The sequence below is a fragment of the Diabrotica virgifera genome, chromosome 3 (genome assembly GCF_917563875.1).
Source record: "Diabrotica virgifera virgifera chromosome 3, PGI_DIABVI_V3a".
In the NCBI taxonomy this organism is placed as follows: Eukaryota; Metazoa; Arthropoda; class Insecta; order Coleoptera; family Chrysomelidae; genus Diabrotica; species Diabrotica virgifera.
This window is the reverse complement of record NC_065445.1, coordinates 147,756,022-147,783,535: the sequence shown is the minus strand read 5'-3', so window position 1 is coordinate 147,783,535 and position 27,514 is coordinate 147,756,022. Positions and strand designations below refer to the sequence as shown.

The following is a 27,514-nucleotide window of genomic DNA, read 5'->3' as shown; positions in this document are numbered from 1 at the left end:
ATATAACACCTAATATATGTAAATAAGAAGGAAAAGGATATTATTGAGAAAGCAAACTACATGTTGGAATCAGAAATTCCTAATTGTCGGGTACCTTTGGAGATAACGTTTTAAAAGGAGCTGGTTTTGTTCTGGTAAAAGAAGTGTTGATTATTTTTTGATGGTAGGTCTCAGGTATAAATTATCCAGTGAAAGTATGAATTTTGTTCTGTGATTTAAGTTATTATATTTGTACTTGCATCTCCCCAAATATATTTTTATATTTTTTTCTTGGTAGTCGATGATTTTGATTTATCAAATATATTTGTATACCATTTCATTTTAAAAAGAAACGTTAATTAAATCATTTCGACTATATGATCGCGTCAAAATATTGTCTTCGCCTATAAAATATTACCTAGTACACTTGTCTGTCCCAAAGTACCGCCCATTCCCATGGAATGTTGACCCAGACTGTTCATTGTCGTTCCCATCATGCTACTTTTATTAGTATAATGATGACTTAAACTGTTATACTGTCCTGAAGTCGGATTGTAGCCCACCGGAACTGGATTTGACGGAAGATAACTGCCCGTGATGTTTGTGGTACCGTGGTATGAAGAGTTTTGTCCTATGCCTGTATTCATCGTTGGGTATATGCTTGGAGTCGTGTGTGACATTGTTATGGGAGAAATGGGAGGACTACATTCTCCTAAGGCGTGGGAACTTACGCTTGTTGCCAAACCAGTCCCTGAAAATCGAGATAACACAAGATAAAGTATAAAAGTTTTGAGTAAAAACAGTTTAGAATATTTATAACTAGGACACAACAAAAGCTATATATATTATATTAGGTACCTTAATATCACGCCAAGAAAGTGACACAACTTCAAAACTTTTTTCAATAATGTACTCGTACTTTTGTAGAATTATTCAAACTTTTTATTTTTTTTAACAATATTTTGTATAATTTTAATGTAAAAACAAAAGAATACTAACTTTTTAATAAAAATTATATTATAAAATAATTCGCTGTAAAACGAAATCAAGAGACGACTTGATTCTAGGTTAACTAGACACAGTATCCCAAATTTGAATACCGTAAATAAGTTTAAAAGCATGTTGTAAGTCTTCTTCTTTATATTTCATCCTCTTTTCGAAGGTTAGAGATCCATATGAATCATCATCTCTTTTCCAAATCCTTTAAATAATTTAATTAGCTATATACATGCGATACAGACGGTATGTATACAAGAAATTGAATACCCCTAACAAAACAAACGTTTTTAAAATGTCTATAGGCCCCAGGTTAACAACTAGACATTTTTAAAATGTCTATAGGCCCCAGGTCGACTCAGCCTGAATAAAATGAGTACATTGAGTAAAACCAGGGGTAATAATAAGCGGTTGAAGCGTAGCACTGGCCCTGTTACCTTCCTTGTATACCGTAGGCCCTAGATATAGCAGACTACCCTGCTTTAATCAGCGGTATATAACGATAGACTATTATTATTACAAAAAAAATCGGTCGATTTTTATCGTGACCAGACACCTCGTAACGCGACAGTTCGTAACCGGACAGTTGGTAATGGACAATTCGTAACAGCTACAGTTCGTAACAGCGACACTTGGTAACGGCGACAGTTCGTAACTATACAAATTCGTAACGGATAATTCGTAACGTCCAAATTGAATTATTCTCTTTATTTTTGTTAACGTGGAAACTAACTATTATTACGGTTATAATTGAAATTATGTTTATCAATTTAACTAATCAGTACGGGGATAAACATGTTTAACTCATTTTATATTTCTTGTTTCATTGTTGTATTAAAAGTCTTTAAACACAAACATATATTTAAATGCGTACAAACTTTTAACAATATTCTTAAAATGTATTCCTCTTATTGTTACTTAAATTTACATATTCCTAAACAAAGGAATAATGAAGTACTTACTTAATTCTTGAAATCTTTAATCTGACAACCGGTTTTAGACATTGCAAACTTTTTAAATAACCCTTTTGTAAAGGAAAGATTATAATTACCTGTTATTATAATAAACCTTGTGATTGGTAATAGTTTTGGGGCATTCAATCAACGGTTATAGTTGATAAGAGGGATGGCTTGTAATACGTTAATACTTTTATTATATTCTGAAACACGAAATATGAAATGCCTTAAAAATGTTTATCCTGATACTGATTCGTTAAATTGATAAATATAATTTCATTTATAACTGTAATAACAATTAGTTTCCACGTTAACAACAATAGACAGAATAATTTAATTTGGACGTTACGAATTGTCTGTTACGAATTTGTATAGTTACGAACTGTCGACGTTACGAACTGTCGTTGTTACGAATTGTCCGTTACCAACTGTTCGGTTACGAACTGTCGAGTTACGAGATGTCATGAAACCGATTTTTATATCGAGGGAACCAATTTTTAAGCAAAAACAAATCTTGTAGCTTTAACACTAGTAAGCGAAACACCAGGAGCTCAGATAAACGCTATAAACTTATAAACGTTATAAACGTTAGAAAGATAAATTATAGAATTCATAAAATCACGATACCTCTGACAGGTTAATAACTAAAAAGAACAGGAAGATTTCAAGTCGCTGGTAAAGTTATAAAAGATTGACACGTAGCAGAATATTTTGGTTTTGTTTTATATTTCGTGGTCTACGAGTATCAAGTATTTTACCGAATAAGTACAAGACGTGTTTTGATGTTTTGATAAAAATAATATATTAAGTAATATAATAAGCCAACATTTTCTCAATTTTTTTCAATTGTAGCACTTTCATAACGATAATATAGTAATTAAACATAATAAATATGGTTTAAAACATATTCTTATAAGCTCATCAACATTTTGTATTGCTTTTGAATCTGAAATCACCAACGAAGAGAAGTAGTTCTTCAAGCTAAAATAAACTTACCTGCATAGAAATCGGCCCACCTAAAAATTTGGTCATTTTTGAAGTCTCGTATTTCCTAAACCTGTTCGCCGATTTAAGTGATTTTTTAATATGTTATAGCCTGATTCTTCAACAATATCTCTGTAATAATATTATTATTAAACAGGTAAGTGTTATTTTATACCGGGTGTAACAATAATAGTGTGTTTTTTCCTCAAAGTTCGGAACACCCTGTGGAATATTTTAGCGTATATAAAATATTGAAATTAAAACTCATCTGTAGCCTTAGGCTTTCTTAACATTTTGCTTTTTGATTCATTCGCTTATGTTGGATAATAAAAAAGTTAGGTATTTTAACAACTAGCAACGTTCTTCATGAATACAGGGTATTTCTAAATAAGTGCGACAAACTTTAAGGGGTAATTCTGCATGAAAAAATAATGACCGTTAGGTTTATAATCATATGTTCGCATATGCTTCGTTTCAAAAATACGGGATGTTGAATTTGTTCGTACAATCTGACGATTTATTTATTGCTCTAAAACCGGATGAGATATACAAATGAAATTGGATAGGTTTTAAGAGGTAATTATTGCGCATTTTTTGGCATACAGCTAAGAATTTTATATTCACCATTGGCGTGCATACGGGTAATATGACTGGGTAATATGACCCCTATGCACGCCAATGGTGAATATAAAATTCTTAATTGTCTGTCAAATATGCACAATAACTACCTCTTAAAACCCACCAAATTTCATTTGCATATCTCAACCGGTTTTAGAGCAGTAAATAAATCGTCAGTTTGTAAAAAAAATTCAACATCCCGTATCTCGAAAACGAAGCATTTGCGGACATATGTGTATAAATGAAACGGTCATTATTTTTCATGCAGAATTTCCCCTTAAAGTTTGTCGCACTTATTTTGAAACACCCTGTATTGATGAAGAACGTTACTAGTTGTTAAAATACCTAACTTTTTTATTATCCAACATAAGCGAATGAATCAAAAAGCAAAATGTTAAGAAAGCCTAAGGCTACAGTTGAGTTTTAATTTCAATATTTTATATACGCCAGAATATTCCACAGGGTGTTCCGAACTTTGAGGAAAAAACACACTATCATTTTTACACCCGGTATAAAATAACACTTACCTGTTTAGCAATAATATTATCACAGCGATATTATTGAAGAATAAGGCTATAACATATTAAGAAAATCACTTAAATCGGCCAATAAGTTTAGGAAATACGAGACTTCTAAAATGACCAAATTTTTAGGTGGGCCGATTTCTATGCACGTAAGTTTATATTCAATAGAATAAAAGCAGACTGTTTCCTTTTACATATTATCAACAAATGCATAAACTTTAAATTAATCTAAATATATGTGATTAGCCAAACAGGATGATTTTTTTACATTTGATTTATCTGCCACAATTTTTATTTGGAGTACTTATATGCGAACACCTTACCGGTACCAAACATACAGTGGGTTCATGAAGGGTGGAAACGGTTTATTATCTCACGACTTAATTATTTTTAGAGTTAAAGCTCCGACAGGTCGATTTTTATTTGTAAATTATGATTTTTTGACGTATATCCCATAATAGTGACATCATCGATTTGGGCGTGATGACGTCATCGATGATTTTTTAAATGGGAATATGGATCGTGTGGTAGCTCATTTCAAAGGTTATTTAATTCTCTATTCAGTAATATAAACATAGACCTCAATATTTATACAGGGTGGCCAAAAAAAATAATTTTTGAATTAAATTAATTGCAGCAAAAAAAGAATAAAATTAACAGAGAAAAAAATGTTTATTTGACAAATAAACATTGCTTTTGGCCTAAATTAAATGTTAAATATAATTGAATAGAGAATTGAATCACCTTTCAAGTGAGCTACCACACGGCCCCTATTATTCTCATTTAAAAAAATCATCGATGACGTAATCACCCCCAAATCGATGACGTCACTATTATGGGATATACATCAAAAAATCATAATTTAAAAATAAAAATCGACCTATCAGAGTTTTAACTCTGAAAATAGGTAATTAAGTCATGAGATAATAGACCGTTTGCACACTTTATGAACACACTGCATAATAAATTGCTCAAGTTGCATAAATTCAACATCATAGATTTTGTGATAATGTTAAACAACAATCATATGCTTATGATTATTATTTTAACAGATATTCTCAAGCTAAAGTAATTTAATGACATTAAATGAACTATCCTCCAATAAGTCGTTATTCTTCTTTTAGTGTATATTCGTTTCGAATATTGGCGATCATTCTGGCTATAATTATTTTATTAACTGATGCTTTAAATAGATTAGTTGTTGTGGAGAACCATTTCCTCAGGTTCTTTAACCATGATATTCTTCTTCTCCCAATTCCTCGCTTTCCGAATACTTTACCTTGAAGGATTACCTTCAGTAATCTGTATTTAGTGCCGTTTTTTATTATGTGTCCGAGATATTCTAACTTTCTCCTTTTAATAGTATACATCACCTCTCTTTCTTTGCCCACTCTTCGCAATACGGTCTCGTTGGTTATCTTGTCCGTCCATGATATCCTTATGGTTCGCCTGTATAGCCACATCTCGAAGGCTTCAAGTTTGTTATCCATTGCTTCAGTGAGTGTCCAGGATTCAACTCCGTATTACAATATTGAGAAGATATAACATCGTAGGAGCCTTATTTTTATCTCCAGGTTAAGGTTGTGGCTTTTAAAGAGTTTGGCCATGTTATTGAATGCAGTCCTAGCCTTCTCTATTCTACATTTTATTTCTTGTGAGTGATCCCATGAACGATATGGGGACCTATTGGGTTGTGAAAATACGGTCCTGAAATCAAAAAAAAAAGTTAAGTAAAGTTTTCTATTTAAGTGGGGACTTTCCATTTTTTTAATTTAATTTTCCATTTCCATCAATTGTTTTTTCCGATTGTAGTGCCATCTATTCATAATTGGAAAATTTTTTCGAATAAAGGTTATTTATTTTTACGTAAGGAATCCAAATCTGTAACAAAAAATGGTGGCTCCTATTTAAGATTTTAAAGTAACCCGCCACCCCACCTCCGTAGTAGGTCGTATTTTATGTCATTCGATAGATTTTACAAAAACATTGAATAAGTGTATTTTGCAGTTTTTCGATCTGATGTTCATTTCGTGAAATATCGCGGGGTTCCTAATTAACATTTTTTATTTACCCCAGATAGATAATTTAATTTATTCGATAGATTTTTGAAAATTATTGACCACGTATTTTTTTAGTTTTTCGATCTGATGTTTATTTCTCGAAATATTCGATTTTTTCTTGTGAAACTTTGTGACTAGAGATTGCAATTGCTGGATCCAACATCCAGCAATCCAGCTGGATCCAGCGCATTTTATTACATGTTGGATCCAGCAAACCGGGCTGGATCCAGCAGCGCGGATCCGCAAACGTATCAAATTTGAAATAAGTTACTTAATGTCTTAATTAGCTTCTTTATTCAAACACGTGAGTCGGCAGCTTGCCATTCTATCGCGCTAGAATTAGCTCAGTATACTGGAAAGTTTCTACAGCCTAAAAGTTTGCACCGATAAAACGTTGATAGTCATTGATTATGCGATAATATTCTCTGCCGGCGAGTAGTCAATAATCGATGAGTTAATCACCACTCTTAAACCGGTGAAACTGGCTGAGGAAGCTCTTTGCAGAAGAGAGCCCACTTTGATAACGGCCGACACAACCATGAAGTTTGTCTTAGACAAACTAAAAAGCCAGGACTCTAGCCTTAGTGCCGATCCATCGGAAGCATTACGCAACAGAATCGGGGAACGGCGGTCCTCTGAAGTTACAGGTACATTAGTATACCTACAAAATCCAAAAAAAGTATGACGAAGGACTAAACAATCTTGGTTATTTCCATATTTCCCCATGCCGAAAAAGAGTGCAATGCGACAAGAGATGAAAAATTTGGTGAGTCGTATAGATAAACAAGTGATCGTGGAACAAGTGCAAGAAAATGGGATAATGGAAGAAAATGGGCCAACTAATCCGGAGCCCGTGAATTTTAATTTGGAACAAGAACTTAAAATTGAATTGAAACGAGAAAGGGAAAACTTTTACAAACAAAAAAAACTGATTCTATAAAAGATTACGAAAAGATTTTGGGAAAGGAAATGGCTGTTTATGAGACAAAAGGAATGAAAGGAGATCGTTTGTCAATGGTCTATGACTATTTTATGACCGATCAGCATAGAGGCCGAAAGGGTCTTCTCCACAACCGGCTATACAGTGGGTCTGCTTAATCTGGAACCATACGGAAAACTTTTTTAATATCAATTTTACGAAAAAAAGTTATTCTTTATCAAGTGCTCTGCATAGTATAAAACCTAAGACGCAATCATCAGATATCAAATTTTATCAACAGTATACGAGGTATGTAAAAAAATATGAATTTCGCTCAAGAGTAAAGTGCCTTTATATTTCACAATTTCGAAAATTGTCATTGAGAAAAGTTGTTTGTAATTAAAAATTATGTTATAATCTGCATTTACACTCTTCCTATTGAAAAATGTTTTTTTTTAATTTTCCTCAAATCACGGACACCCAACATCATTTTTTTTATTTGTGATAGCTCCGTTATGATTAATTTTACGAAAAAAAGTTATTCTTTATAAAACGTTCTACATAGTCTAACAACTAAGATAAAATTATAAGATATTAAATTTTGTCAATATTATACGAGGTATGTCAAAAAATATAAATTTCGCTGAAGAGTAAAGTACCTTTATTTTTCACAATATTGAAATTTGTTATTATAAAAAGTTGTTCAGAATATTAAAAACTATGTTTTAATATGCAATTGCATCCTTCTAGTTGAAATAATGTGAACTATACGTGTACACAGGCGCCCATACCCATGGGCAGGGGGGCGTGCCCCCTAGCTTTTCCTGTGCATCCAATGTATACAAAATGTAATATGCAACATCTTCACATCTGGCATTTTACTCTTGAGTGAAATGCATATTTTTTGACATACCTCGTATAAAATTGAAAAAAATTGATATCTTATGATTGCATCTTAGTTTTTTGGCTATTCAGACATTTTTATAAAGAATATCTTTTTTTCGCAAAAGTAATAATAATGGAGTTATCTTAAATAACAATGATGTTGGGTATCCGTCATTTGAAGAAAATTTTCAAATTTTTTTTTTCAATTAGAAGAGTGTAAATGCAGATTGTAACATAATTTTTATTTTCAAACAACTTTTCTCAATGACAATTTTCGATATTGTGAAATATAAAGGCACTTTACTCTTGAGTGAAATTCATATTTTTGGACGTACCACGTATATTATTGATAAAATTTTATATCTGATGATTACATCTTAGGTTTAGACTATGCAGAGTACTTTACGAAGAGTAACTTTTTTCGTAAAATTGATATTAAAAAAGTTTCCCATATGGTTCCAAGTTACGCAGACACACTGTATGTGCAGTTTCTGTGCTAAGTAGGTTAGACGATAGATAAATAATGTTTTTTAAGGTCTCATTTAGAATACAGACAAAAAACATTAAAATCGTGTTTTTATTTTGATTCCACATTTTGCTGGATCCGCGCTGGATCCAGCTGGATTTAGGCCAATCTTGCAAAAATCCAGCTGGATTGAAAATTCTGCTTTGTGACTCACCCATTTCCTTACGCTCAAACCGTCAGATTTTTTAAATATACACTGTCCTGCATGTGCTTACCTTATCTTAATCTTAAGATTTCGAGTTTTTTAAGGATAGGTATTTTTTTTCGGGTCCCCCTTAACGAGCTCCCCTGTATTAAGATCCACTATCTATGTAGGGGTACATTTACAGGTACAAGGATTCTCCCCATATGATAATCTGACGCGCTCGAGTAACTGCAAAAATCCCCACTTGGGCTCCCCTACCACAATACCAGACCACGGACAATTGTTTAAACATATTTATAATCTCTGCGCTGAATATTTAACATAACTAATAAACTATTGGACCTATCTGGTAACAATGTTTACACAGTCAAATTTACCAATAATGACTTCATAATAACTATGTGATACCTACGTTACGTGATCATTATTGGAAAAGGTAAAATGCTTTATAAATAATTGCAAAAAAGACGGTAGAGGTAGATGATTATTACACTAAACCCTTCGTAAAGTATGAAGACAGTGGAAATCCTGCGACAGGAAATTGCTCATTGTATATTTAGGAATTTCATCATACCTGCTCAGAAAGGGACAGGTGTAAATAATAATGATTAACGGTTCATCTTACAAACCTCAAGGAATATGATAGAGGACTCACGTTTCTGGGAAGAAAATTTTTAATTAATAACTGCGTAACATATATATGTATATGTATATATATATATATATATATATATATATATATATATAGTAATGTTTGAATAACGGCGATTCGGTCAGTTGAAAGAAAACTCTATTTGTTTTAAGTCTCAATATTTCGTCACTATTTGGTGACTTCTTCAGGAGAAAACTGCAAATTTATTAATATTAGACATGGACAAACTTAAATATTTCGATACTTACAACTAAAAGAGTAAAAATTTAAATTTCTTTAACATTATTTTGAAAATTGATTTAGAAAATGACAGATTTTATTTTGACTTATTTGGGAGTTATGGTAACTGCAATATATTTTATTTTAATAGAATGTTATCTGATATATACAATTTTTAGTGAATAGGTCAAAGTAAAAAAAAGGAAATTATACATTTACGAAATTTTAAGGTGGAAAGGTAATAGTAGAAAACTAAGAAAGGACCTAGGATAAGTTTTAAAAAGTTTTTTCCCAACATCAAATTAGTTAAGTACAATCCACTTCTAAATTCAAGTTTGTTCTCAAAAACTAAAGCTAATACTCCAAACACATTGAAGAGCAACATAATTTACAAAATAAATTGCATTGGATGCCAAGGTTGTCATATTGGTAAACGTAAACAATGGCTTAAGCAACGTGTCACTCAACATAAAAGTGACTGCAATATAAGAAAAAACTGTTGTGCCTTAGTAGATCACCACATAAATACAGGACATAAATTTGATTTTAATAATGTAAAAATATTGGAACAAGTTGATAATTATAAAAAGCGACTTTTCCTTGAGATGGTACATATTAACAAAACTCCAGAATCAATTAATTATAAGACTGACACTAACCATTTGAGTAATATTTACTGTAATATTCTAACTAATACATAACATTTAAATAAACAAATTACTCAATTTATCTTCTAACAGTTAATCTACCTCAATTTTATTTAAGTTCTAGATCAATTACATTTTAAAAATCAATTTAACTTATCCTAGGTCCTTTCTTAGTTTTCTACTATTACCTTTCCACCTTAAAATTTCGTAAATGTATAATTTCCTTTTTTTACTTTGACCTATTCACTAAAAATTGTATATATCAGATAACATTCTATTAAAATAAAATATATTGCAGTTACCATAACTCCCAAATAAGTCAAAATAAAATCTGTCATTTTCTAAATCAATTTTCAAAATAATGTTAAAGAAATTTAAATTTTTACTCTTATAGTTGTAAGTATCGAAATATTTAAGTTTGTCCATGTCTAATATTAATAAATTTGCAGTTTTCTCCTGAAGAAGTCACCAAATAGTGACGAAATATTGAGACTTAAAACAAATAGAGTTTTCTTTCAACTGACCGAATCGCCGTTATTCAAACATTACTATTTAACACAGTACGGTCGAAAATATTTGTACAAATATATATATATATATATATATATATATATATATATATATATATATATATATATTTGTACATATATATATTTGTGTATATATATATATATATTATATATATATATATATATATATATATATATATATATATATATATATATATATTATTGTGTTTTCAATTTATCAATCAAAAGCAAAATGAAAATTAAATTAAATTTTTTTTTAAATAACGCGGGCACATAAATTTGATACACCCTGTATATTGATCTGTAAGTATTTATTAGAATTTAGTTTGGATGTAAGTGGATTTCTTTTTTAATGAGTTTTCCGAGGAACCATTAAAGACTTTTGTGAATAATTAAAGTGAAAAGGACGATGTATTTAGGTTTATAATGGAAAAAGATTGTTTACTACGGGAACTATAGAATCCACAGGTAGATGTAATTATCACTTTCTGGGAGAGTGGTTTAAAAGAAATTTTGGAATTTTAATATCTTTGTTTCAACCCGAGTAAATGTTTGTAGGGTTCCCCGAAAGTAATTAGGATGGTCGGAATAATTTTGAAAATGACTGTTTGTTTGTCGAAAGGACAAGATTGTTTCTGATTCTTGGCAAGTTGGAAGGGGAAAGGTAGTTTGAATGATTGAGAGAGTTTGAAAAAGAAGTCAGTATGTTATTTGGCAGCGCTGAGGAGCGGTCGACGTTTTGGTGGATAAGTAGTTAGCAAGTACCAGTGGTTTGTTTGATAGTGGAGAATAGTGTTGAAAAGTGGAACGAGAGACAGATCAAATTGAGACGAAATACCTCTTTGATTCTGTATTATTGTGAGAAGGAGAGCAGAGAATTTTTGGAGTTTTGTTTTGAATCGAGTACGTGTCAAAAGAGGCCCGGCTTGTTGGAGAATTGGTGCTGGTATGCTGATAGTTTTGAAGCTAGAGAACGGAGAGGGCTTTGAAGAGTAGCCTTTAACATAGTCAACGAGTGAGAGCTGTTTTGGGTCACGAGAAGACATCAGAGTGAGTGAAGAAAAAGGTCAGTCAACTTATGTGAAAGATATTTTTATGTTCGGAAACTAAAATTTTGAGTAAAAAGCATATGAGTTAAAATTCCAATATTTCTAAAAGTAAATAGGAAGTATAGCTAATCTTGCGAATACATAAATTTGTTTTGTTTAGTTCGTTATACCACAGTCATCGGGAACAAACCGATAAATTGTTTTTTTTTAACTATAATAATATTTAAGTGGTAAAAATTTCATTCGGACATCTGTGTCCACAGGTTTTAGATTGGATAGATTTTAGAGTATTTATTTTGATAAATAAAAGACAATTCTGTATGTTTATTTTAATATTTTGCTTTATTTCGTTTCCCTATTTTATCCCGATTAGGATCAACTAAGAGATACTGAACCCACGAGAGAAGATAAGTATAACGTGAGATAATTTAGAATTTTTTTTAATAGTATAAAAAGTCACCCTGAGATTTTTTATTCATTTTTTATGTATGATTTGCGACAATTAAATAATTAATCAAATAAATAATAATTAATATAAAATTAATAAGAAGCAGATCATAACAACATGGCGAACCAACGTAGGACATAAAAGTATCTCTAGTTGTGAATTTGAAGGGAATAGGAAACGGAAAAACAGGTGAAGGAAAATTTATTTGCCCGTCGGAAAAAGTTGATATATTTAAAATTTTTGAAATATTTGTTTGACTTAATTTTTTTATCTAGGTACAGTTTTTACGTATTTATTTAATTTTTGATTGATTTCAATTTTGAAATATTTAAAAATTTGTGGGATAAATTGATTATATTTGGGGAGAGAAAAATTTTCGTCTCGACAGCATACAAGGTATTTTCGAATTTCATATTAGGCGGGGATAAATTTTAACTACATGTCGATAACAACCAGAAGCAAAAGCAAAGAAAACAAAAAACAAGAAGAACATTTGGAACAAGAAGAACATATAGAACAGGAAGACATTTTCGAAACAACAATCATGGCATCAGAACAACAGGAATTATCAGGAATAGATAAATTATTACAACTGATGCAACTCCAGTCACAAAAAATGGAACAAAAAATGGATGAAGCACAACAAAAAATGGGTCAAAAAATGGATGAATCACAACAAAAAATGGACCAAAAAATAGATGAAACATAACAAAAAATGGATGAAACACAACAAAAAATGGATGAATCAGAACAAAAAATGGAACAAAAAATGGATAAAAATCAGGAAGAAACAAAACAAGCAATAGAAGAGAACAATAAGAAAATAGAGGAACGCATAGAAAAGTATGAAAAGGAAATAAAAGGATGTTTGACAACAATGAAAAACGAGATAGAACAGCAAGAAATGAAAATTAAAGATCACATGCAAGAACAAGAAATGAGAATGAAGGACCACATGAAAGAACAAGAAATGAAAATGCAAAACAAAATGGAGGAGTTAACAAATTGCCAGAAAAAGGAACTAGAAAATTTGGAAAATAAGTTGGAAAACGCATTACAAGAGGACAGACGAGAAATAGAAAGACAAATGGAGGAAATCAAGAATCAACAAAATTCCGAAGAAAGAAGGGAAACGATTATCCATAGTACAGAGGATGTGAAAATAAGATTTGGCGGGGATGTAAAAAAATTACACCCAATAATTTTCATAAACAATTTAAAAAAGAAAATACGACACATCGGTAACTTCGAGACAGCCAAAGAAACGATAAGGAACCATCTTAAAGATGAGGCAAGTTTATGGTTCGATAGCAAAGAAGAAGAATTGGACAATTGGCATAAATTCGAACAAAAGTTCCTGAGTTACTTCTGGGGAAAAATACAACAGCTAGAAATAAACAAGGAATTGCAAAATGGGAGGTACCATGATAGAATGGGTATTTCAGAGAAAACATATGCACTACAATTATATAATAATGCAAAACATCTACAGTACAATTATTCATCCGAACAGCTAGTAGAACTGATAGCCAGACATTTTGAAGATACCCTAGAAGATCACATAACTCTACAAAACTACAAAGATATCGACAGTTTGTGCCAATTCTTACAAATACGAGAAGCAAAAATGAGAGAAAGAGAAATAAGAAGATCGCAAGATAATTATAGACAACGCGAAAATCGAGACTATAGAGATAGAAGACAGAACTTTAGGAGAGATTATACAAGAAGAGAAAACGAAAATAGAGACAATGGAAGAGGAAACTATGAACAAAGAAATCGGCAATGGAACGAAAACAGATATCGGGAAAACCAGAATAGAAATAACACCCGCACAAATCAAGAGGACAGAAATGATAATAGAAGGAATAAACAGGAAAATCGTGGAAACAGATACGGGTCCGACAGAAAAAGAGAAAACAGAAGAGCGGTAAACAACACGCAAATATATGAATATGAGGATGAGAGACAAAGCGACGGAAGAAGAAGCGAAGAAGAACAGCAAGCGTCTTTTCACGAAAGCGCTCACTAAAAACAAAAGAACAAACAGGAATTTTTTGTCACCCGAAGGAATTTATTAAATTAGCAGGAAATAATGATAAAGGAAGTGGATATAATTTAAAATTTGTAGATGGTTTTATCAATGAGAAACCGATTAAAATTATGATTGATACTGGTTCAGAAATTACTTTGATTAACAGGAAATTAATAGAAGAGGTTGATTTGACGAATTTGATTTACAAAAATTGACTTTGGCAACAATAAATGAAGGAATACGAATAAAGGTTCGATTGGGGAAGAAATTTTATGCACTACAATGTGTTATAATGCCAAACATGATGCATGATATGATCGTAGGAGTGGATGAATTGTCAGAAAAATATGTGGTGATAGATTTCAAAAATAACACGATGAAAATCACAGATGGAAAAAAAGAAGAACCGAGCATTCTGAAAATGGACAAGGAACATGAGAAACGAAAAAAGGAAAATGTAGACAAAAAACAAACGGTGGAAATGAATTTGGCAATGAAGCAAGGACAGAGAAGAAAGAGGAGAAAGCAACAGAAGATAAATAAAAACAATGAAGCCTGGGATTCCTCGAAAAAGGAGATGAGCCCAGAAGAAGAAAAAGAAGAAAAAAGAGTGACAAAGGAAATTGACGATTGGAATTCCTCGAAAAAAGAATAGTCCAGAAGAAGAAAAAGAAGAAAGAAAATTGATAAAAGAAAATGAAGATTGGGATTCCTCGAAAAAAGAGATGAGCCCAGAAAAAGAAAAGGAAGAAAAACGATTGACACAGGAAAATGAAGCTTGGGATTCCTCAAAAGAAGAGATGAGCCCAGAAAAAGAAAAGGAAGAAAAAAGATTGACACAGGAAAATGAAGCTTGGGATTCCTCAAAAGATGAGATGAGCCCAGAAGAAGAAGAAATCAGAATAGAAAAAGAAGGCGGAAAAGATACAATTGAGACTGCGGCATTTAAAGAGGAAGTATGCAAAATGGAGAAGACAGAATACACAATAAACATGTGTAGAGAATCGGAGGAAAAAGAAAGAAAATTGATATGTGGAGAAGAAAAGGAGAAGGAACTGCGTGTAACATTGAGGAAATGTGAAAATTTAATAAATGAAGAAAACAGAGTAGCAAAAAAGTATGAAAATTCATTTGAGACTAAAGACTTAGAAAATTTTCGATCGAAAACTTACCCTATCCCATCTAAGTACAGACACTGGGAAAAAGAAAGCAATTGTTTTTCAGGTGGGACTCAATATTTTGACACAATAGAAAAGTGTTGTTGTCGAGAGAAAATCATATTTTTGTTGCACTTATTAATACTGATTTTATCTCAAAACAAGGCGGGGATGTTATTGTGTTTTCAATTTATCAATCAAAAGCAAAATGAAAATTAAATTAATTTTTTTTTAAATAACGCGGGCACATAAATTTGATACACCCTGTATATTGATCTGTAAATATTTATTAGAATTAAGTTTGGATGTAAGTGGATTTCTTTTTTAATGAGTTTTCCGATGAGCCATTAAAGACTTTTGTGGATAATTAAAGTGAAAAGGACGATGTATTTAGGTTTATAATGGAAAAAGATTGTTTACTACGGGAACTATAGAATCCACAGGTAGATGTAATTATCACTTTCTGGGAAAGTGGTTTAAAAGAAAGTTTGGAATTTTAATATCTTTGTTTCAACCCGAGTAAATGTATGTAGGGTTCCCCGAAAGTAATTAGGATGGTCGGAATAATTTTGAAAATGACTGTTTGTTTGTCGAAAGGACAAGATTGTTTCTGATTCTTGGCAAGTTGGAAGGGGAAAGGTAGTTTGAATGATTGAGAGAGTTTGAAAAAGAAGTCAGTATGTTATTTGGCAGCGCTGAGGAGCGGTCGACGTTTTGGTGGATAAGTAGTTAGCAAGTACCAGTGGTTTGTTTGATAGTGGAGAATAGTGTTGAAAAGTGGAACGAGAGGCAGATCAAATTGAGACGAAATACCTCTTTGATTCTGTATTATTGTGAGAAGGAGAGCAGAGAATTTTTGGAGTTTTGTTTTGAATCGAGTACGTGTCAAAAGAGGCCCGGCTTGTTGGAGAATTGGTGCTGGTATGCTGATAGTTTTGAAGCTAGAGAACGGAGAGGGCTTTGATGAGTAGCCTTTAACATAGTCAACGAGGGAGAGCTGTTTTGGGTCACGAGAAGACATCAGAGTGAGTGAAGAAAAAGGTCAGTCAACTTATGTGAAAGATATTTTTATGTTCGGAAACTAAAATTTTGAGTAAAAAGCATATGAGTTAAAATTCCAATATTTCTAAAAGTAAATAGGAAGTATAGCTAATCTTGCGAATACATAAATTTGTTTTGTTTAGTTCGTTATACCACAGTCATCGGGAACAAACCGATAAATTGTTTTTTTTTAACTATATTAATATTTAAGTGGTAAAAATTTCATTCGGACATCTGTGTCCACAGGTTTTAGATTGGATAGATTTTAGAGTATTTATTTTGATAAATAAAAGACAATTCTGTATGTTTATTTTAATATTTTGCTTTATTTCGTTTCCCTATTTTATCCCGATTAGGATCAACTAAGAGATACTGAACCCACGAGAGAAGATAAGTATAACGTGAGATAATTTAGAATTTTTTTTAATAGTATAAAAAGTCACCCTGAGATTTTTTATTCATTTTTATGTATGATTTGCGACAATTAAATAATTAATCAAATAAATAATAATTAATATAAAATTAATAAGAAGCAGATCATAACAATATATATATATATATATATATATATATATATATATATATATATATATATATATACATAGTAACTGTAGCTACAGGCACCCAGTAAACCGACGTCAATGTAGCTCCCGGTGTATATTGTATATAATAAATATTGATATTTCGGCACCCCGAAAATATCTGATAAAGAGGCATCCAAGTTGTATAAAATTTTGATAATAAATTACAAACAGGCACCACGCAGCGTTGCCACATTTATGGGGGTCACATTAACTGTTTTTCTGCTTAAAATGTATATTAGTTATTTAAACTTGACATTGAGTTTACATGTTCATCCTATGTATGTAAAAGTGGGTGCAAGTAATTATCGCAATAAAAAAATATGCAATTTTATTTGAGTGAAGAAAGACCTCAAACGATTTAAACTTTATTTTATTTTAAATTTGTGCTTATATTTTTATCAAAAATAAACTATCAAAACTGCATAAGAGAACGACATACTTGCTGAACAAACAAAATGTATACTAAAAACAAAATAAATAATAATAAACTACGGAATATGACAAATCGTAGTTAATTTTATTTTTATTTATCTTTTACATTATAATATTTTACGAAAAAATATATTTGTGTGCTTATTTAACAAATCTCTGATTAAAAGATTTAAACAAAGGTCTTTTAAAATAAAAACTAATATTAAAAAATCCTCGTTGGGAGCACGAACAATAAAATTAACGAATATTTTTCAAAGCCTGTATTAAACACTTAATAATTACAAGCTAAAAATATACAGTGTGTCTGCGTAACTTGGAACCAGAGATGGGCATCGACACGTCGACTTTAATTGTCGACACAGACGTGTCGACAATGTCGAGAACGTGTCAACAATGTCGACAATGTCGACAATGTCAGCAACGTGTCCATAATGGAAAAAAGTGAGGTTATGTTATGAAATTATTCAGTTGTAAACTTTGAATGTGATCTGATCTGATCAGAATCAAAATGAGTGGCAGAAAACTGAATAAAAACTATGATATATTATCATTCAAAGTATTAAAGATAGAAGGAAAGCAGGCGGCTAAATGTTGTGTATGTGGAAATGTGATAAAAAATACAGCTGCAGCAAGATTGCAAAGTCACAGGTAAGAAGAAATATTTTAATTAATTTTAGCTGGATAGCTATAGAAATTTATTCTCTGAAATTGATATTTGTATCGGCTGATAACTAACCCCGTCCCGTACTTTCATTTTAAGAAACGTCTGCAAGTTAGATCGTGGCAATGGTAATCAATCCAATAATGAAATGTCGCATGTTTCGATATACGAAAATACTGGCTCAGACACAGGTTTTACACCCACAGTTAATCCACAAGTGAGTATATAGGACGTATGTTCTACTACATATTTAGCAGGGGCGGATCTAGAAAAAATTTTGGGGGGAACTTTTTGAAATTACATTTATCTATAATATAAAAATGAATCGTAAAATGTGTTCGGAGCCGCATAACTCAACAACGCATGGATCACCATTTCGGTAGTAGTATATTGGAGAAAACATGGCGTCAAAAACCGTATAGCCATCTAACGGCAAGAAGTGAAAATAACGCACTATATATTATTGTAGATTTCTTGATTACTATTTAATTCGAATTCGGAAGGGGACATAAATTGCATCAGTTTTCACCCCAGAATTTGTATTCTGAGGTTTTCACGTTGTTGCATCTCTATATACAGGGTGTCCCATTTAAAAAACACCAAGTTTAGTATTTTACGGCAAAAAACGGATTGGCCTATTGAATTAAGTACAAAACGCTGTATCTATGCCAACTTCTGTATACAGGGTGTCCGTAGATCCGCCCTTCATATTTAGTCACCTTAGAGTTTCTTTTTATTTTGAATTTTAGAATACAACGAACGGTAGTTACGAAGTTATGGAAGATGGTTCGCTAGCTATTGTGACTGGAACTTCACCTGAAAACATGCTAGATGGAATTATAGAAAATTCATTAGATACCGATGCCGCCTTATTGGAATTGGAAGAAAACAATGGTGTAGCAATTCAAGGCACTCATAGTATTGTTGAAAATATGATGTTATCAACTACTGATACTGAGAGTAGTAATTTGACTAACTTAAGTACTCCAACTTCCTCCAGCACAAGCTACACAAGCACGAATAAAAGAAATTTATTCGCTACATCTCAAGCTAGACCAGCCAAAAAATCAAAGAAAATCACCGACTATATGGACATATTACAAGAGTATGAAGAGGAGAAGATAAGCACTGCACTAGCCAAATTTATATTCGGCTGTAACTTACCATTTACTGTGATAGAATCACCTCTCTTTAAAAATTTTATAAAAACGATCCGTCCTGCTTATTTAGACAAAATTCCTGGCCGGAAAAAACTTTGTACATCGCTTTTAAATAAGTGCTATGAAGACTGTATTGAGATTTCACGTAAAAAAGTGGAAACCGAGTCAGTCATTTTGTGTGACGGTTGGAAAAACTCATCTACTAATTCTAAAACGGTTGTGACAATGTTGCATAGTGCAGACGGAAAAAATGCCTTTCTTGATGCTTGGGATTTAACCACGGAGTCTGAGACTGGAGAAAAACTTGCCGAAATAATAACAGAATCTAAAAAAATTGCAAAAGAAAAATACGATGTAGATGCGTACGGTATAGTTTCGGATAATGCTAGTGCAATGATTAAAATGGGATCCCTCCTCAAGCACAACATGTGGCACTCTACGTGCAGTAGCCACACCGGCAACCTTTTAGCCAAAGACGTGCTGGATAAAAAGTTAGTCGACAATGTGGTCATTGTCCTCAAAGAATTTAAGCAACCAGATTTAGAAAAAATTATAGTTGATAAGGGAGGGCGCAGAATCAAATTTCCGGCCGAAACAAGATGGTGCTCTTACCGAGATTCTTTCGAAAGTCTCCTAGAAAATCTGGTATATATGAAACAAGTAGCCGCTGTAACGAAAAAAAAAGATTAAGCCGAAAGTCAAGGAATTAATCTTCAACGATGAATTTGTGGATGAGATTCAACAGAACATAGAAATTTATGAACCCATTTGTAATCTGATCAATGTTTGTCAGAAATCTGACACATCTGTAGCAGATGCCGTTCATCTGTGGCTCAATTTGAATCTGCCAGATAACCTTAAAGAAAAATTGAAACACAGACAACAAATGGCGTTAAACGTGTACGCATTAACTGCGTACTATCTGCATCCGAAATATGAAAATTCCAAGCTTACGTCAGAGCACACTGGTATAATAACTCAGTTCTTACTCAGAAAGTTGTGCAATCAGGGCATAGAAGAATGGGACAAATTTAACACTAAATCGGGTAAGTCTTTCAGACAAAATTATCGCTCTTTTGATTTTTAATATATTAGGTTTACAATTTCAGGAATATTCTCAACACTTTGGGAAAAAGGAGTTGAAAAGCCTCTAGTATTTTGGCGAGTGGTCAAACTGGAATGCCCAATTCTTGCTAAAATGGCTCTCAGACTTCTAAAAATGCCAGCCTCCTCAGCTCAAATCGAGAGACTCTTTTCAAATTGGGGACACATTCACAGTCTGATAAGAAATAGATTAACGTTCACTAATTCCAAGAAATTGGTACATATTTATGTTTCATTAAAGGGAGAGTATCCTGATAAAAATAGTTATGACCTGGACGAGGAAGAAATTGTAGATATGGACGGGGAAAGTACAACTATTTGATGTATTATTGGTTAAATGTTTTCTTTGGTTAAAAATTAGCAAAACCGCAAAATGTTGTAATGTTTTTATTATGCAGTCTCTGCCAAAGCACGAAGAGATTCAACACTGTTTCAGTAATTATTATACTATAATTATTATAATAAAGAGTTAGTAAAATTTAAAAAAAAGTAAACGAAATGTTAGGAAACAAGGTAAGGTTTCAATGTACTGAGATATGTTTGATTGTGGTTTTGAATCTTACCTCGTTTACTGACGTTTAGGTTTACGTTTCTTTTTAATTTTTTTAAACCTTTCTGTAAATGTTACGAGTTTACGAGTAACGATAGAAAATTAAAAATCTATGAAAATTTGTTTTGCTGGTTTTTTCTGGTTTTGCATCTATATGGTAATATTTTAGATTCATTACATTGCATTACTCTATCATGAGGTTTGCACATAATAAATTGTCTCTATATGAATCTATTTAAAATTCATTTACACTTGCACTATTTTCGCCGCCTATGGATTGTAGTGAGTAGTCGGTTGTAATCTGAGCTTCCGAAAAAGTAACATTTTAATAAGGAAATTCAGCGAAAAATTTCCTAATTTTTCAGTAGTGTGAATATAAAATAGTTTTGGTGCTGTGAGTTGAAAAAAAAAATTGGAACACTATGGTTATTACAAGAGAAGTAAAAGAAGCTATTGAAAATGCTGTCAAAGTCAAGTTATTATAAAAAGTCTCCAAAATAAAGATATTATAAAAAGTCTTACTGATAATGTCGCCGTAGCCATTATAAATACCATTGAAACCCGTCTAGGTAATTTAGAAGAAACAGTGGCGTCACTTAAAGTGGATATTAACTCCACTAAAACAAACTTGGAGCGCAAAATAGAAGAATTGAACGAGAAATTTGATCGACTAGATCAAGGGAACCGGCGCATGTGTCTACGAATTTTTAATCTAAAGGAAAAGGAGAAAGAAGACACCAGAAACGAAATAATTAACCTAATAAATTCTAAAATGGGTTTAAATTTAAAATATGAAGATATTAACTTATGTTATCGAATTGGTAAACAAAACAAGGATAAAGCTAGGGCTGTGTATCTTAAATTAAATACAATCGAGAATAAGCAAACAGTCTACGCTAAGAAGAAGCTACTAAAGGGTACTGGGGTAGTTATTAAGGAAGATCTCACTAACTTAAAATTGGAATTGGTAAATCAGCTAACCAGTCTTGTGGGTTTAAAAAATGTGTGGACTGACAATGGTAAAATCTACGTCTGTCGAAACGGTAACGTAAAAATAATAAAAAATTCTAAAGACTTTGATGAATACAGAACTCATTATAATTTGTAAATAATATGTGTTTTATCAATTGTATTATTGCTAATGCTCTCTAGGTTTTAAGGCTTTAAATTTTTGTTTTCGATACCATTTTTCTATTTCGCTTTAATAAACGATTGATTAAATTTTGGGATATCAGGTACAATTTATGACTAAATGCTTGAATATCTAGAAATTTTGGATAATAGTCAGGAAATCGATACAAAAGAATATAATAATTTTCAAGATTACTTACTTGAACTGGAGAGGGTAAAATGGGAGAATGGAATTGGTGTGATTCACTTTAATATTCGAAGTTTACAAAAGCATTTTGATGAACTGCTCATATATTTAGAATCAGGTAAGGATCTTTTGGACATAATTATTTTATCCGAAACTAGGGAGGTAAATATAAATGATTTTCATATTCCGAATTACGGAATATATTATAATGAATCGTGTATAAATAAATGCGATGGTACGGTGATTTATATAAAAGATAGTATATCATCTACAATTAGTACTATAGAGATAAATGATAGTAAATTTCTCCGCGTGAAATTTTTAACGAAACATTTAAATACTTATTATTCAGTTGGGATAACTGCCTATTATCGACCACCTGCAACAAATACTCAAATATTCTTAAACGATCTGGAACAATATCTGCAGCAGTTGGATATGCAACATCTTGAAGTTTATGTAGGTGATATAAATATCGACTTGTTAAAATCCTATACACCCGATACAACTAGGTATCTAAACATATTAAATACATATGGTTTCATCTCTTATATAAATAAACCTACAAGAGTTACTTCTGATTCTAAGACAACAATAGATCATATATTTATTAGGAAAACTAATAATATAGAAAGTAAAATTGATATAGATTCGATATTTTTTCAAACCGATATGACAGATCATTTTTCGCCATTTGTTTTGATATCCTTTAAAAGCTGTGACAGTATAAATACAGAACATAAAGAAAAAAATTACAACAAAAAAATTGACTTTAAAAAAATAAATAATTATTTAAAAAATGAATCATGGTCTGAAGTAATTAATAATAATAATGTTCAAATTTCTTACAACAATTTCATTAATAAAATAAACACAATTACAAACTCTTTCACTAAAATTGTTGTCAACAAAAATAACAAATACAAAAAATTACAACCATGGATATCTACGGCAATAATAACATCCATTCATAAACGTCATATCCTCAAAAAACAACTAAATAAAACGCCTACACCCATTCTAGAAGCACAGTATAAGGAATATAGAAATAAACTTAATGTGTTAATAAAAAAACAGAAAAATGATTACTATAAACAAAAATTATACGGTACTCATGGGAATACTAAAAAATTATGGAATATTATTAATGAGGTTGCAGGAAGTAAAAATACACTAGATATTTCTAATATTGATATTGTTAATGAAAATGGGGACTGCGTTAAAAATAATACAGATAAGGCAAATGTGTTTAATAATTTTTTTATAAACTTAGGAATGAAAATGGCAAATAAAATAGAAAATTCAAATTTACCTGATAATTTGTTGAGAGATGTTTATATAGAATCGTCTATTTTCTTAAAACCGGTAACGCAGGCCGAAATAACTATTTTGATATCTAATTTAAAGAATAATTGTTCTCCTGGTCCCGATAAGATTAGTAGCAAATTAATAAAATATATTCATCTTAATATATTGGGCCCATTAACCCATATAATAAATCTCAGTCTCTCAACAGGACAAATACCTACGCAATGGAAGCAATCTATGGTTTCTCCCATTTTCAAAAGCGGTTTTAGAAATAAACTAACTAATTATCGACCGATATCTGTAATAAATAACTTTGCTAAATTATTTGAAAAAGTATTAACAAATAGATTGGTTAGCTTTCTGGATCAGCATAATGTTCTTTCTAAAATTCAATACGGTTTCAGAAAAAAATCCTGTACAGAAGATGCCGCATTGAATCTAGTTGAAACAATAATTAAAGCTCTCGATAATTCTAAAGAATGCCTAGCAGTCTTTCTGGATTTGGCTAAAGCCTTTGACACGGTATCTCATGCCAAACTGTTAGGTAAATTGAATAATTATGGTATTCGGGGTATTGCATTAGATCTTTTTAAAAATTATTTAACAAACAGAACGCAGCAAACTAAAATCGGTGACAAAATAAGCACTAATATTAATGTTCAGATGGGGATACCACAAGGAACGGTGTTAGGACCTATTTTATTTCTCGTATACATAAATAGTATTGCAACAATCCAGAATTTTGAGGGACAGTTGGTATGTTACGCAGATGATACTGCACTCATAATTACAGGAAATACTTGGGAAGAAGTGCATTTTGCGACAGAGGTTTGTCTTAAAAATATTAGCATTTGGCTAAATCATAATCTTTTAACTTTAAATGTCGAGAAAACAAAATATGTAACATTTTCCCCAACAGTTACGGACCAACCATCTTTAAAGATTAGACTGCATAATCCCAGATATAAAGATAATATATGTGATTGCCCCATACTAGAACAAACCCGTGTAATAAAATATTTGGGTGTTATGATTGATCATCACACAAGGTGGTCACATCATATTACCTATGTCTCTAAACGTATAAGAGCTTTAATACATAAATTTTATAAAGTAAGGTTCTTCCTATCTAAGTCCAATCTTATTATGATGTATAATTCATTAGTTGAATCAGTTCTAAGATATTGTATAACTATTTGGGGTGGTGCATTCTCTACTAATTTAAAAAATTTGCAAACTACACAAAATATTTTACTTAGAATAATATTTAAAAAACCTAGATTACACTCAACATCTCTACTCTACCAAGAAACAAAATTATTCAAAATACGTCAAATTTATATACACCAATGTCTCCTAAGGACCCAATTTTCAAAAGTAAAAAACAATAAAAAAACTTCAATTACTAGAGCAGCTACTAATCTACATCTAAATACTAATTTATTTAAAAAAAACTGTGACGCAGAGATCATTTTCCTACTATGGTCCTAAACTATTTAATATGTTACCAACGCATTTAAAAGAAATTAATATAAGACATAAATTTAGTAAAGAAGTAAAGAGTTTAATTATCAGTAACCCGGAAATGTTTAAAATATTTGAAAATGTTTGAATTTGATTTGCACAGCCAATTCGTATTTTCTCCTTTTTTACTCTTTCATCTAATCATCTAATAATCATCTAATAAAAAAAAAAAAACTAAATCACATAAACAGTTAAAATCTAAAAAGAAATGTATCGATTTGCTATTGTTATTGAATGTTTTGATTTATATTTTACTTTAATTTATACATATTATAGACAGTGTATTTAATAAATTATATGTACATTGTATATTATATTGACTGACATCAGTGGGAGGTATCCGACAAACAGATGCCTTGTGTCTAGGTCTGCCTCCGGATGAATCAGTCAGTATAAGTATATTAATTAGGTCTGTTATATGTATATTGTATAATAACTAAGTGGTTGAATAAATTATTTGATTTATTTGATTTGACTTGAAAAACCTGCAATCAAACAATTATGGAATATCCTATGAATTTGACAATCGCAAGTTAATAGTGAGGTTAAAAGTTTCAAAAGTTTGAGATTATTTGGTCTCTTTGCAACTTGTTGAAACATTAATGCATACTTTTTCAATAAGTCAGCGCAGCCAGATTAACCTAAAATTTCAAATTAGTGCGCACGGAACGTCATTCTGATCGTTTGCTAATTGTCGACATACTCGACATTGTCGACATTGGCAACAACTTTAAATCACTCGACATCGACATGATTGTCGACATGTCGACAATCGAATTGTCGACATGACATTATCGACACCGCCCATCCCTGCTTGGAACCATATGGAAAACTTTTTAATATCAATTTTACGAAAAAAAAATTCTTTATAAAGTAGTCTGCATAGTCTAAAACCTAAGAAGCAATCATCAGATATCAAATTTTATCAACAGTATACGAGGTATGTCAAAAATTTCGCACAATAGTAAAGTGCTTTTATATTTTACAATATCGAAAATTGTCATTGATTAAAGGTGTTTGTAATTAAAAATTATATTATAATCTGCATTTACACTCTTCTAATTGAACAAAAATGTTTTGAAAATTTTTCTCAAATCGCGGACACCCAGCATCATTTTTATTTATGATAGCTCCGTTATTATTAATTTTACGAAAAAAAGTTAATCTTTATAAAACGTTCTGCATAGTCTAGCAACTAAGATAAAATTATAAGATATTAAATTTTGTCAATTTTATACGAGGTATGTCAAAAAATATGAATTTCGTTGAAGAGTAAAGTAACTTTATTTTTCACAATATTGCAATCTGTTATTCTAAAAAGTTGTTCAGAATTAAAAACTGTTTCAATATGCAATTGTATCATTCTAGTTGAAATATTGTGAACTACAAAGGTATTTTACTCTTGAGCGAAATTCATATGTTTTTTACATACCTCGTATAAAATTGAAAAAAATTGATATCTTATGATTGCATCTTAGTTTTTTGACTATTAAGAGATTTTTATAAAGAATAACTTTTTTCGTGAAATTAATAATAACGGAGTTATCTTAAATGAAAATGATGTTGGGTATCCGTAATTTTAGGAAAATTTTCATTTTTTTTTTTCAATTAGAAGAGTGTAAATGCATATTATAACATAATTTTTAATTACAAACATATTTTCTTAATAACAATTTTCGATATTGTGAAATATAAAGGCACTTTACTCTTGAGCGAAATTCATATTTTTGGACATACCTAGTATATTATTGATAAAATTTGATATCTGATGATTGCATCTTAGGTTTTGAACTATGCAGAGCACTTTATAAAGAATAACTTTTTTTCGTAAAATTGATATTAAAAAAGTTTCCTTTATTACGCGTTACCCAAGTTACGCAGACACACTGTATAAAAAATATAAAACAAAAATGTCTTTTTTTTAACAAAAGTCCATTTAATGTTGAATTTTAGATTAATTAAGAATCCTCCTTTCTCATTCTTGACTCATTGAAAATAAATGTCTTAACCTTTAACCAAGAAATGTTTTCGAAATTAGGTTGATGTTTCTTAATAAAATCTTCGCATTCAACTTTTCTTAATGCTTTCTTCGATGCTATTTGGTTTGAAAAAAATCTTCGCATAATACGTTTTTGGTTACAAGTCCATTTTAGTTTTTCACCTAAAAACAACAAATTCAAGAACACATTAACAAAATACTTTACAAAAGAGCTACCTTTTTTTGTGAAAAGTTGTCATCGGATTGTTGTACTTCAAGTACTTTAACAATTTGGTGTATATCTACTTTATCTAAAAAAAAACAAACAAACAACAATTAATTTCTAGTATATTTAAGAGACCAATTATATACCAAAATATTTTCTTTTTCGCCTTTTTGATACATTTTATTTGATTGTATTTTCATTGATTCCTCTTGTCCTTTTTCTTTATTTTCTATATATTCTGTTTGCGACTCAAAGAATTCAGTTTCGGATTGCATAGATTCGTTAAATTCCATATGGCG

General features: G+C 31.0%; 1 protein-coding gene across 2 annotated transcripts in view; it reads right to left on the bottom strand.

Moving 5' to 3' along the window:
* Positions 1-27,514, bottom strand: part of LOC126881345 (RIMS-binding protein 2) — a 509,061-nt gene that overhangs the window by 275,577 nt on the left and 205,970 nt on the right. For both annotated transcript variants that reach the window (XM_050645576.1, XM_050645577.1), the window contains exon 4: positions 398-730. In XM_050645576.1, the coding sequence (XP_050501533.1) occupies positions 398-730 (333 nt within the window). The remainder of the gene's footprint in view (positions 1-397; positions 731-27,514) is intronic.